A 13,559-nucleotide genomic window follows, 5' to 3' on the forward strand; every position below is an offset into this window, starting at 1 on the left:
TCCTAGATAATCTTCAATACTCTTGTTTCATCTTTTGGTTGACTTGTTGATACAATGAAGCATGTAACGCTGTTGTTGTAATGCTGAAAATTTTTGGTTGTAAATCAAAGCTAATAATTAATTAAGGCTAATAATTAAAATTTATGGTGATAAAAATAATCTTAAAATTATATTAGTCGTGTGCCATTGTACAAAAAAGAACTATCTTTAATTTAACAAAAATGGCAAATAACAAAACTATAAACACGCTTTACAACTACATCATTATAATCAATTCATTAATTAATTAATCATTCTCAAAAACTTAAAAGATGTCTGAAGAGAATCAAGATCAAGCTCCATCTGAGACTTTCCCAGATACAAATAATGTAAATGAATCATCAGTTCAACCAGAAGGTAGTATTGAACCATCAACAAATGATCAACCAAAAGAAGAAAAATCAGAAACTGGAGCAACACATATTAATTTAAAAGTTAGTGATGGATCAGCTGAAATTTTTTTCAAAATTAAAAGAAATACTCCAATGAAAAGATTAATGGAAGCATTTTGTAAAAGACAAGGTAAAGATATGAATTCTTTAAGATTTTTAATTGATGGTAATAGAGTTGAACCAAATAATACTCCTGATGATTTAGATTTAGAAGATGGTGATACCATTGAAGCTCATAGATCACAAGTTGGAGGTTTTAATTAATTAACTTTAATATATGTATTCTATTAATGATTTTTATAAATTTTGAAATTAATGTAGTAATTGTTGTTCATTTGAAGTTTGGGAACGTATCATAATCATCTCATTTTAAATTCTAATCATATCATATGACATTCATGCATTAGTTATTCCATTCAACGCGTCTTATTTGTAAATTCATCAAAAAATTGACTTAAAATTATCTACCTCTACTATTATGGGTCACGGCTAGCTTCGGCTTGACCTAATTTTGGAAGATCCTTGCATAAGAATCATTCGACTAAACAGGTCCAAACCCCGCTTACAATATTTTCTTGATTATTGCAATGAATTTTTACAAATTAAGAAAGAGTATCCATTATTATTCAACTGTCAAATACTCCATTTCCATTTGCAAAACGACAAGAGCTAATTGTAAAAACAATGTATGTTATTAATTGCTGGCTAGAATTCAATGTCGACATAACAACAAGACAATTAATAAACATAAATTGTCAAAAACTATTTTAAAATTAATAGACACAAATTACCTACTTTTGTGCGGTAATATGTAAGAGCCCCTTCTTTCAAACTATGCAAATGTAGATAGCACTTGCAAATTGGAATTCATCACTCTCTTTTAAACACTGCTTTCAAATTTATTATACTTCTTTGAAGAAGTAAAAAATTTAGCAGTAGATAGGAGACTAGCGCCTTACTTCAAGAAGTAAATTCAAGATTAAATTTTGGTAGATATAAATAAAACAAATGTATTGTTTCAGATTATTGAATGACTTTTTAAGAACAGTTGGCAAGTACATCCCTGAAACAAAATTTAATTGAATTATCACGATGCAATTATGGTACGACGATATAAACTATATATGAAATATTATACAACAAATTTTGATTTAAAATATAATTCCATCATAACCGTTCGGTAAAATATTATTATATAAGGAGGACTTAAAGGGTATTTTAAAAATAAACTACTAACTTGGAAATGATTCGTAATCATAATATTTACAATTTACTCAAATTTTATGTGAGAATCAAATTTCAATATTGTAAAAAATATAAAATATTGTGAGATTTGTTTTAAGTGGTATGATCTCTTAAAATATTATATAATATTAAATAAATATATTTTTGAAGAAACAAAATGATATACGGAAAAAAACGCTTGTTGAAATAATTTTTGACAGTTTATTTAGTTTATTTAGTTTATTTAACCAAATATAATATACTGGATGAATGGAAGTTTCAAATATTTAATATGAACGGATTTTAAAGTCCTTAAAATTTAACATACAATATTTTAATAATGTATCTTTTTTATAATTAATAGCAATAAAATATTTATTATTATTATATCTTTCTAATATAATTCTCTTATCTATTACATAAAATTTAGTAGTACAAGTACAAAATAAATAAATGGTAAATTAATAATAATTTGAATGATGACAAAAACGGTTACAATATTATTTGATTTGTTAGTAATATAAATTATTTTATTATCTTGTGATATTTAAATTTATGATAATATTATTGTAAGATTTTCTATTATAAATAAATTGGAATATTATTTTTATTTTATTCCTATAATTATTTTTATTTTTATCATTCTATTTCAGTTTAAAATTAAAAATATAAATTCATTTAATTTTGTTTTTATTTTGTTTCTAATACATATTCAAACAACAACAATAATAGTTCAAATAAAATTATATATATATATTTTTAATCAAAACGACCGAACAAACTACTAATTTAAATTTAATAGATCAATATTTAAAAAATATAATGTGTACTGCAAGTGTTTGTGGAATTTGTCAACATAAATCATGGTCTGGATGTTCAGATCCAAAACATATAGTTCAAGTTATGAATACAAGTTCAAAATCTGATTGGTGTTCATGTTTACCATTTGATGATGAAGAAGTTTTATTAATTGATGGTACTACTTATCCTCCAAGAGCTGGTTGTGGTTATAGAAGAGCAAGTGATTCAAGTATTAATAAATAGATTAACAAAAATTGATACAAGATGGGAAATGAAGAAATGACAAATTTTATAGATTGATTTTTTTCAATATAAATAAAAAAATAAATTAAAAGTTAGAGTAATTGGGGAGAGTAATTATACAGTTCGTTATAGATCCAATTATTAAAGTATTAAGCTAAGCTAAAAAGAGATGCCTTTTAACTGTTTCTATTCGAAGATCAATATTTACTCGTTTTAGTTCGAGTTGTATAAGTTTTCATTAATAATTGGTTAATAATGTTTACAATTTGATCAATAGTTGATAACAAAGTATTAATCAGTTATTTATTTTATATAGTTGTATAATAAATTTAAAGATGAGATTATGAAATCTTTTAAAACAATATTACTTGTAATAATTAATTTCGATTTATTATAATCATAGATAAATTGTTGTATCCTTATCTATAATTTATTTTATATTAAGTTAAATGTTGTACTTTTTTAAACTTTAAATTTATTTTTTTACCCCATATTTTTTTTAATCTTAAAAAAAAAATGTCTCTCGTAAAAATTTAAATAATTCGGGGAAATTTTGAAACATTTTTTTTATTCGAGAGTGAGAAGTTTAAAAAAAAAATTGAAGTGGAGATTCCAAATATTTATAAAAAAAAGATCGATCATAAGAAAAAAATTGATCAAGTCTCATTTTTGACTTTTGTGACATTGATTTATTAGATGATAAGATTAAGATTAATTTATATATTTTAAAGAGATAAGATATAAAGTTTAATTATATACGTGTAAATCTAAATAATTAAACCATTAGATGGTTATAATTTTTCAAATTTAAACTTTCCTAGAATCAAGCAATGTCAAAATTTATATTAATTATCTTATGATTTAAGGGAGGTTTTAGCAATAGTTAAATCAACTTTTTTCAATTTTAAAATTTAATAAAATTGAATTTGAAAAGAATGACACTGAATATAATTTCGTTGATCCTCAGAATGATTTTATACTATTTATATTTGTTAAAATAAAATAATCTTTTAAAGTATTATTGTACCTTAAAATCTCAATGCAGAATTTACCCAGTTTACTTCTTACCCAATTTACCAGACCAAATTCTTAATTACTTATTAGTGAAAAAGATGAAAGTAATAAATTGAAATAAGTGTTATAGGCTTAACTCAATAAAGCTCATTATTTATCACTTATAAGATCATTTACCAACAAATTTAAAATATAATCTATTCAAGTCTGAGCTCCTTGTTCTGAGAATTAATGCATTTATTTTAAGTTTTTCACTCCCTTTCTCATAAAATTATGAAATAGCTTAGCAAAGTAAAACTATATCGATTATAATAATAATAGAACTTAGAAGGACTTCTAAGTCTCTAATTGAACCTTAATTATTAAAGATTGATGAAATTACTGCATGTTATGTCTTTTCATTGAGGGCAAAAAATAAAAAATGTCTGACGCAATTCTTTTAAACAGATAGAATAGTTTGGAAATACGGCTGTCTAGAAAAAATAAAAAAGGGAAAAAAAAGTTACCCCAGATTTTTAACATTTTTTGTTATGAATTTAAAACTTGTATGAATATAATAACAATAAATACATTATTTAAAATCAAAAGGTTATGAGGATCAAATTGATTTTAAATTAAAAGTATAATTATTAATTTAATATTGTAAGTTTATAACTCTATTATATAATTGAATAAAGTATAATATATTTGTATTTAATCTTTATTAATTAAGATTTTAAATTATGTTAATTATGTGAATTATGAAGGGGGGTGAATTAATCTTAATTTCAATAGATCCTTTTAAACTTCAAATGAAAGGATAATTGAATGAATCAGAAAGACCAAAGTAAGTATCTATTAATTATAAAATAAATACATTGAATACGTTTTTAATTATTTATTTTTACAATTTTAATAATTAAAAAAATATTAAACAAAACAGGAAAAAAAATAAAAAAATAAAAAAAAAAACTTGTGACTTCTTTATTTATTTATTTTAAGAAAAGACAATTAATTAATTAAATATACAATTTTGATATTTTTATAAGTAGTCAATTATCAAATCAACAACAGTTTTAAGATCAATTAACTACAAATAAATAATCTTTAATTGGTATAAATCAATAAACTTTCATTAGATATATTTAATTTATTTTTATAATTTAGAAAAACTTAATTTTGATTATAATTATTCACCTTTTATTTATATATATATTGATAATAGAAGAAATAATTAAGAGAAAGGCAACCAAAACAAAAAAATTATAGAGGAAAGGGTAATAAATTGAGAGAATAGACTGAATAGTTTGGCATGAATTTACCTGATTTTCTAAATGATAATTCATCACTAGATCTGAGGAAATTTATTGATAATGACAATAATAACAACAATAACAATCTTAATAATAGCAATAACAATAAACTAAATAATACATTCAATACCAATTTCAATCATTTTAATAATAATTTTTCAAATATAAGAAGAGATAGTTTACCAATAAATGGAGTTTATAGTAATACTAATAGTCAATTAAATAATAATTTTATAGATCCAATATCAATTTCAAATAATGATGATCCATTATCACAATCAAATTTTAATGATATTTTATTTAATAAATTAAACAATTTATCAACAAATTCACCAAATTTAGATTTTTTAAAAGATTCATTTAGTTCAAACAGTACTAATAATAATAATAATATTAATAATGGTAATAATAGTAATAACATTAGAGATTCATTTAAATTGCCTTTAGAACTTCGAGGTGGAATTTCAAATATTTCTTCACGTCGTCCAAGTTATGCAGCTGAAACTTTAATAAGATCAAATTATTTTAATACTAATCAACCTTTAAATTCAAATCAATATATTCATCAAAATCAATCACCTTCAATTAATTCTCAAAATTCAAATTTTTTTAATAATGGTATAAACAATCATAATAATAACTCTAATTTTCAAGCAAGAGGTAATCATTATATTAGTAATAAAATTAATAACAACAATTTTGATTTGAGTGATTCATTTAATGACTTAAATATGGGAGTGGGGTCCAAGTTTAACGAATATTCTCAACAACCACAAGTAAATAATTTTGCACCATTTCAGCAGCAACGACAACAACCTTATTACCAAAATCGATTATCTCAACATCAACCAAATCAACATCAGTCACCCAATTCACAACATTTACAAAATTATTTACCTCAACAACAACAACAACAACAGCAAAGCCAACCACAACCAATAATGGGTCAACCTCAAATACCTGGCCAACCTATAAAATTAGAAAATGGCTTATTGTTAAAAGATCAATATATTGTTGCTTCACAAGAATTGAAAGAGCTTTATTCTAAAACTACAAAATATTTTCAAGATCCAACTATCACAAGCGAAATTGTTAATAAGATGAATGAATTATTGACTAATTCAATCATTTCTAAGCTTATTACATTTATTAAAAATTTGAATAATTTAACTTTTAATCATAAAATTCTTTGTTTGGTCATTAACAAAAATGGTAAATTTGATTTATTATCATATCCAAATAATTCTAACATTTTTTTACAAAAGAATGATTTGGTTATAGTTGATGGAGATAGAGGTAAAGATTTAGTAATGATTATTGAACCATTGGTAAATTTAAATTTTGCAATTTTATTCAATTTTCTTAAAAAATTGGAACATTTAAAAAGTTTAACTATAAATGATGGAAATTCTACAAAAGCTCATGGAGGTACTCATCCAACTTCAATGAATGCGTCAACTATAATTAATTCTCATTCTAATGAAGACAGTGAATTTATAATTACTTTACCAATAAAACAAGTCCTTAGATTTGCAACTCCAAAAGAAGTTCATAAAATTAGTGGTAAATTTTTGGAAGAAAAGAAAGCATTTATTACTTGTTTTAATAAAATTAAAGAATTAGGTTTGGATTCAGATTTAACTTTGATTAATGTTGAATATCAATGTGATTTCAAAAAGCTAATCTTTTACTATTTTGCAGGATTTAATAGAATAGATTTTAGAGGATTAATTAAAGAACTTTTCAAAATATATAAAACTAGAATTTGGTTATGTGCTGTTTTACCATTTAATCAACCAGAGTTGTATATAACAATGGATGAGGAAGAAAGGGACGAAAATGAGCAGGAAAAAGAATTAAAAAATTCAGAAGAGCCAACAACTATCACTAATTTAATACCAAAAGAATATGAATTATCAAATGATCAAATATTAAATTTCTCAATTACAGAATTTTCAAATTTATCAACGCCAAATTATTTTCATCTGTTAAATTTAAAGAATTTATTGAGATCTTTATCAAATGATATAAAAACTGAGTTTTTTGGATTCAATCCAAGTTATACTAATGGTACAACAAATGGGACTAGCGTTACAACAAATGGAACAAATACTATAAATAATAATAATAAAATTAAAAATGGGTTATAGATTACAACTAAAAATATACAATTTTAAATAGGTTTTACAAAAGAGATATAATAGACAATTTTTTTATGCAGTATAAAATCATTAAGAATTGGAACTTCATTTGTAATTCTTGTATAATATTTCTGGTTGTAAATTAAATTTTATTTATGTATGTGATTTTAGACATAGGATAAACTTTTGTGTAGAAAAAAAAGATACAAGACAAAAAGTTTGCAACACTTTTTAAAGTACGATTAAATGTCTAAGAGACCCATTTCCATAGATGAACTATTAAAAGATGACGCAAGCATACCCACATATATTCCCAAATCAAAGCGACCAAAAGAGGATACTAATTCGAATGAACAAAAACAGCAACCCTTACCAAAGTTCCAATCATCATCTACATCAAATAAAACTAAACCTCAAAATAGAATTGCATCAAATATACCAAAACTAGAGCCAATACGGCAGTCATATGAACCAAAAAAGAAGAATAAGAAATTTCAATTTGATTGGGATGATTCAGAGGACACATCAAACGGTTTCAATCCAAGTTTAGTTGATAATGAAGAAGAAGATAATATTAATGATCCATTATTAAAAGATAAATCAATTGGTCATTGGTCTACTAAAAGTGTACAAGAAATGACAGAAAGAGACTGGAGAATTTTCAATGAAGATTACGGAATCACTGTGAAAAACAGTAATAATAAAAATAATGATTCTAATACACCAAATCCAATAAGGTCATGGGATGAAAGTAAATTGAATTCAAAAATTGTTGATTTATTATACAATTTTGGTTTTGAAACACCAACACCAATACAAAGATCTAGTATACCCATAGCTATAGAGCAAAGAGATTTAGTAGGTATTGCGGAAACTGGTAGTGGTAAAACATTAGCATTTCTATTACCAATTTTTAATTATCTTTTATCAATTGATTCAAATTATTTAAAGTACGAAAAAGTTAAAAATGAAAATTTAGTGTTGATATTAGCTCCAACTAGAGAATTAGCATTACAAATTAAAAAAGAAGCTGAAAATTTCTGTTCAAAATTAGGATTTAATGTATTATCAATTATTGGAGGTCATCAATATCAAGATACTATAAATGAAATTGCATTAAAAGGTTGTGACATAATTGTGGGAACACCAGGTAGATTAATAGATTCAATTGAAAAAAAACTATTTGATTTGAGTAAGTGTTATTATTTGGTAATGGATGAAGCTGATAGAATGATTGACATGGGATTTGAAAAAGACTTAAATAAACTTTATGAATACTTACCAACTAATACCAAATTGCAAAATTCAATAGATACTAGAATTTTCAACCTTAAAAATAAAATTACGATGATGTATACTGCTACAATAACTCCAATAATTACAAAATTAACAAAATCATTTTTAATTGATCCTGTTTATATTACAATTGGAGGTGCGGGTGAAGCATTGAACAATATAGATCAAAGATTTGAATTATTGAGTAACAAGCAAAGTAATCTAGAATCAATTAAAATCTCAAAATTAATCAAATTAATACAATCTCATAATTACAAAAATCCAAATAGTTTAATTATAATATTTGCAAATTTTAAAGATACAGTAGATAATTTATCAGTGGAATTAGATTCAAGAAATTTTAAAACAACAACAATACATGGTTCTAAAACACAAGAATCAAGAGAATTGGCATTACAACAATTTAAAAATTATGAAAAACCAATCTTGATTGCAACAGATATAGCAGCAAGAGGTATTGATGTATCAAATGTTAATCTTGTTATAAATTTCCAAATGCCAAAACAATTTGATGAGTATATTCATAGAATTGGTAGAACTGGTAGAGCAGGGAAATTTGGTGAAAGTTTTTCATTTATAAATGATGAAAATGATAAAGAAATATTTATACCATTAAAGAAATTTTTGAAAAAAGGTGGTAAAAAATTACCTGAATGGTTATACAGATATAATTAATACATATAAGAATATTAAAAATAACATACATAATTTTATTTATATTTTGTTATTTTTCTTTTGTTGAATAATTTAATTTTGAAGCAATATATTCAATCAAATCTGGATTTTCTAGAAAGCTTTCTCCAATAAATGCAATATCTAAAATTTCATTTTCAATATATTCATTCAATTTGGGAATGTTCATATCTAGAGCTCCACTACATCCAATTAAACAATTACTATGGGAAAATTTCTTTTTTAAAAATTCATTAAAAGGTAAATGAGCTGGTATATTTGAATTTTCACTCAATTGATACCTTGGTTTTGAGTTTGGTGATATTTTACCGGATGTTATATTCAAAATTGATATTTGTTTATCTTCAATCAAAATTTTGATCATTTTTAAAGTATCATCATCGATTAATTCATTATGATTTTTATTTATATTATCATTTATTGAAAATTTAACACTTATTGGAATTTTTAACGTATCTCAATTAAATTCCTTATTTATATCGTCAATTATTTCACATAACAATTTGATTCTTGAATTTGGTGATTTATAACCATATTCATCATGTCGTTCATTTGTAATTTTACTTTGAAATTGATGTAAAAGATTCCCATTACAACAAGCAATTTCAATTGCATCAAATCCACATATATTTATACTTCTTTTAGCAGCCTCAAGATATTGTTTTCTAATTTCTTGAATATCATTTATTGATAATTCTTTAGGTGTAACTGAATTAGAATCATATGGAATTGGAGAAGGTGCAACAATATCATTACCTTTAGCTTTTCTTCCACTATGAAATAATTGTACACAACAAATAGAATTTAAATCATGAATTTCTTGAATTAATTCTTTAATTTTAAAAGCTTGTTCATCATTCCAAATCCCCAATTCTTTTTCATCAGTTAATCCATTTTCAGAAATAAATATACCTTCAAACATAATTAAACCAGGTTTTTGTAATGCAAATGATTTATATCTTGAAAAATGTAAATTTGCAATTTCATGTTTTGGAGTAGCTGCAAAACTACACATTGAAGAAATAGCAATATGATTCTTTAAAATTATATCGTTAGTTAATTTTACTGGTTGGAATAATGATGGAATTTTTGTAGTAATTGTTACTGAATTTAAAGATTCTTGATTGTCCATTTTTAATGATGTTTTTAAACTCATTACGAATGTTGATCAAGATACTTGGTATTGTTAGAGAGTATAGTATAGTTTCTACATATTTGGAAAAGATATGGTCCATTTTTTGTTCAAGAAACCTTTTTAATTGAGTTGATGCAGAATGGATGCATAAATATGTTAGATTTTTAAAAATTCTAATCTATAGCAAACCAAAGTTCCAATGGGTCGAGTAATATAAATTTAAAATGAGATTGGAGAATTATTTGCAAATGTAGTGTTACCTAGAATTATACTTCTAAATTCTTTCGTAACATATTTTATATGAATCATATTTGTCAGACTTAGAAATTGCAACCGGTAGCTTTTAACTCGAATTTTTATAGACTTAATCATTGTTTAACTATACAAAAAATTCATATTTAATGAATTATGCTTTAATTAATGCTACTAAACTATTATACTAAATTATGCTATATTTTTAAATTTTGTAATCATATTACTTTTTCTTTATCATTTCAATCTTTAAATCTTTTTTAATCATCATCTTCATCACTTGAATAATTACATAATACGGAAACTAAACAAGGTTCATGTCTTTGAAATTTTAATTTTTTCTTCAATCTTGCAATATTTTTAAAAGTTGAATCATTTATTATTCCATTACCATTAAAATAACCATTTCTTATATCTCTTGAATCTATATTGGTATCTGATTCATTATTATTATTATTTACTATTGTTGATCTGTTATCATTAAAATTACCACTTGATCCAAATTTATAATTATTATAATTATTTTTAGATAATGATCTTTTCTTATTTGTGTTTATCGTTATATCATTATGATTGAGGTGATTTTTATGACTTTGTTCATTATTGGTCGTTTGAACTCCTTCAACCATTACATCCTCTTCTTCTTCTTCACCTTCATCATCTGATTCATCCTCGTCATCTTCATCTAAATCATCTAATTCTTCAACTTCTACAACTTCAGATGGTGATGAAATTTTACTATTTTCATTTTTATTTGGTTCATTACTTATTTTTATTCTTTTTGTTGTATTATTATTCAACATACTCTTTACAGTTTCCATTGCCATTTCTTCAAATTTTCTTTTATCTTGAGCTTGTGCATCAGGATTCCTATCTAGATTGGCCCATCGTATATGTAAAACTTCTTTACTATTACTGTGTCTTAATGATGTTAATGTTGAAGGATTGTTATTGGTGTTGGTGTTGTTATTAGTTGAGGTGGTTGATGATGATGATGATGATTTATTGCCATAATTTATTAAACATTGTCTATCCATTGCTTCTTTTGCAAATTGTGCTTCACTCTCAGTCTTCATTGTTATAAATGCTATATTTTTATTATATATTACTTTAATTTTTTCAATATCTCCAAATTCTTCAAAATTCTTCAGCATTAATTCTTCAATATTTGGCTTCATTATTAAACCTCCTATATATAATGTCTTATTGATTCTATTAAATGATCCAACTCCATCCATATCATCATTATAATCCGAAGTTTTGTTTCTACCAAAACAATCAACTGCTTGATTTGTATTTGATACTTTGACTTTATTTGGTAAACAATGGAAATATTTGCAATTTGATCCCATATAACAACAACCTCTACTGAAAAATAAACATATTGGAGAATTATTTCTTGCTCTTGTATATCCTTGATCTTTTTCAACATTTAGTCTGAACTTTGATTTGACAAATGAATTTATTACTGATGAATCACCACCTGAATATTTTAAAAACCATATATTAAAAGTTGATGAACCAATTTGTTGTGGAGGTGGTTTATCATTTTCTTCTATTGAATTTATATCAACCTGTAGTCTTGCTGGTTTGGACATCGGATCTGATGATGTTATTGAACTTATTGAAGTTTTCAAGGACATATCAAAAACTTAAATTTTGTATTGTTGAATTTCTTGTAAGGAGGTGAGTATTCTATGTGAAATGAATTATTAATTATTTGATGATGCTTTGTATTAAACGGTTTGTAGTATTAGTATGTTTGTATTATTATTCTTTTCACAGTTTCTTCTTTCAGTGTCTGGAATATTTGAAATGCGACAAGTAATATAATAATATTTTGATTGAAGGTTGACTCTCTAAGTAAGAACAATTAAAAGGTATTTGCTTTGAATGATTTAGTTTTGGCACAATCTTTATGTATTATTTGATGCTGGAAATAATCTCTTGTTGTGGGATGATAAATGATTTTATGTTATTTAAATGTACAATTTCAAATATTCCACTATCTTAACACTAAAACTTTTGAATTTTTGTTTTTTTATCTTCTTCTTCTTCACCTTTGACTTGATCCTTTTTATAGTAATTTTGTTATCCTTGGTTGATACAATTTTAAATGTTAAAGAAAAATATTAATAATCAAATTCATACAAAATTTTTAGGTATGGATGAAAAATAAAAAAATATGAAATAAAATTAGAAAGTATAACTTTGGTTGGATAATACCACTTTCTTCCGAATAGTCTTTATATCAAATCAACGAACTGGATATCAAGCTTTTAAAAAAAAACTCAATTCCTTTTCAAAGTAAATAGTATAATAATAGATTTAAAACTTCGAAAAAGTTTGAATTAAATTTAAGATATAATTAAAACCTTATATACTTTTTAATGGAGTAGTTTGGATATTATAATATTATAATAGTACAATCTTCTTCTTCTTTTACATTTATTTTTAATACTTTTTACATTTTAATATTTTAATATTTTGTACATAATAAATTTAATATTTTAATAATTTTATTATTACACAAATCTTTAAAATTTTTTTATAATATGAAAAATTCATTTAAATTCAAAAATTCAACTTGATAATTACACACCCCATTTTATTCAAAATTAACAAGTATTCTTAAGTTTTGTAAAGAGTGTATTCGTTTCTCTATTATAAAAGAAGTAGAATTGAAAGGATATATAAGTATGTCATAGCTAAAATATACAGAAAGATTACTAAAAAATTAAAGAAGAATCTTACATAGGAAATCTGTCAAACAAAATAAAGACACTTAATGAATTTTAGTTAATATGTTTATAGTCAATCATAAATAACTAATTGAAAATGAATTCCATTATCATTAAAGTTAATAGTTCAATTTAATAAATGATTGATATTTATTTATTTATTTATTTTTGCATCAATGCTTTGTATTTTTTATATGTAAACAAAAATTTTATTAAAAGATGAAAATAAATAAATAAATAAATAATAAAATAAAACACAAAACCTTATAAAATTTTAATTAGGGTGCAAAAAAATT

At 23.7% G+C, this 13,559-nt stretch overlaps 7 protein-coding genes across 7 annotated transcripts; 4 read left to right on the forward strand and 3 right to left on the reverse strand. All coding sequences in view use genetic code 12, as the record gives it.

The window, feature by feature from the left end:
• Positions 1-311: 311 nt before the first annotated feature.
• Positions 312-695, forward strand: SMT3 (SUMO family protein; the record flags this gene model as incomplete). The annotated part of the gene is made up of 1 exon (XM_051765391.1): positions 312-695. One exon carries the CDS (start codon positions 312-314, stop codon positions 693-695), a length of 384 nt encoding a protein of 127 aa, XP_051618710.1.
• Positions 696-2,477: 1,782 nt separating this feature from the next.
• KGF54_004669 (uncharacterized protein) lies at positions 2,478-2,699 on the forward strand (the record flags this gene model as incomplete). Its single annotated transcript, XM_051765392.1, has 1 exon — positions 2,478-2,699. One exon carries the CDS (start codon positions 2,478-2,480, stop codon positions 2,697-2,699), a length of 222 nt encoding a protein of 73 aa, XP_051618711.1.
• A 2,305-nt stretch (positions 2,700-5,004) lies between these two features.
• Positions 5,005-7,155, forward strand: PSP1 (Psp1p; the record flags this gene model as incomplete). Its single annotated transcript, XM_051765394.1, has 1 exon — positions 5,005-7,155. One exon carries the CDS (start codon positions 5,005-5,007, stop codon positions 7,153-7,155), a length of 2,151 nt encoding a protein of 716 aa, XP_051618712.1.
• Positions 7,156-7,392: 237 nt separating this feature from the next.
• KGF54_004671 (mRNA splicing protein) lies at positions 7,393-9,117 on the forward strand (the record flags this gene model as incomplete). Its single annotated transcript, XM_051765395.1, has 1 exon — positions 7,393-9,117. One exon carries the CDS (start codon positions 7,393-7,395, stop codon positions 9,115-9,117), a length of 1,725 nt encoding a protein of 574 aa, XP_051618713.1.
• Positions 9,118-9,166: 49 nt separating this feature from the next.
• Positions 9,167-9,499, reverse strand: KGF54_004672 (uncharacterized protein; the record flags this gene model as incomplete). The annotated part of the gene is made up of 1 exon (XM_051765396.1): positions 9,167-9,499. The coding sequence occupies one exon, from the start codon at positions 9,497-9,499 to the stop codon at positions 9,167-9,169; it is 333 nt and encodes a 110-aa protein (XP_051618714.1).
• A 93-nt stretch (positions 9,500-9,592) lies between these two features.
• KGF54_004673 (uncharacterized protein) lies at positions 9,593-10,291 on the reverse strand (the record flags this gene model as incomplete). Its single annotated transcript, XM_051765397.1, has 1 exon — positions 9,593-10,291. The coding sequence occupies one exon, from the start codon at positions 10,289-10,291 to the stop codon at positions 9,593-9,595; it is 699 nt and encodes a 232-aa protein (XP_051618715.1).
• Positions 10,292-10,782: 491 nt separating this feature from the next.
• Positions 10,783-12,165, reverse strand: KGF54_004674 (uncharacterized protein; the record flags this gene model as incomplete). The annotated part of the gene is made up of 1 exon (XM_051765398.1): positions 10,783-12,165. One exon carries the CDS (start codon positions 12,163-12,165, stop codon positions 10,783-10,785), a length of 1,383 nt encoding a protein of 460 aa, XP_051618716.1.
• Positions 12,166-13,559: the final 1,394 nt, after the last annotated feature.

This window comes from Candida jiufengensis, assembly GCF_024610255.1.
Source record: "Candida jiufengensis strain CBS 10846 chromosome Unknown scaffold1, whole genome shotgun sequence".
NCBI lineage: Eukaryota > Fungi > Ascomycota > Pichiomycetes > Serinales > Debaryomycetaceae > Lodderomyces > Lodderomyces jiufengensis.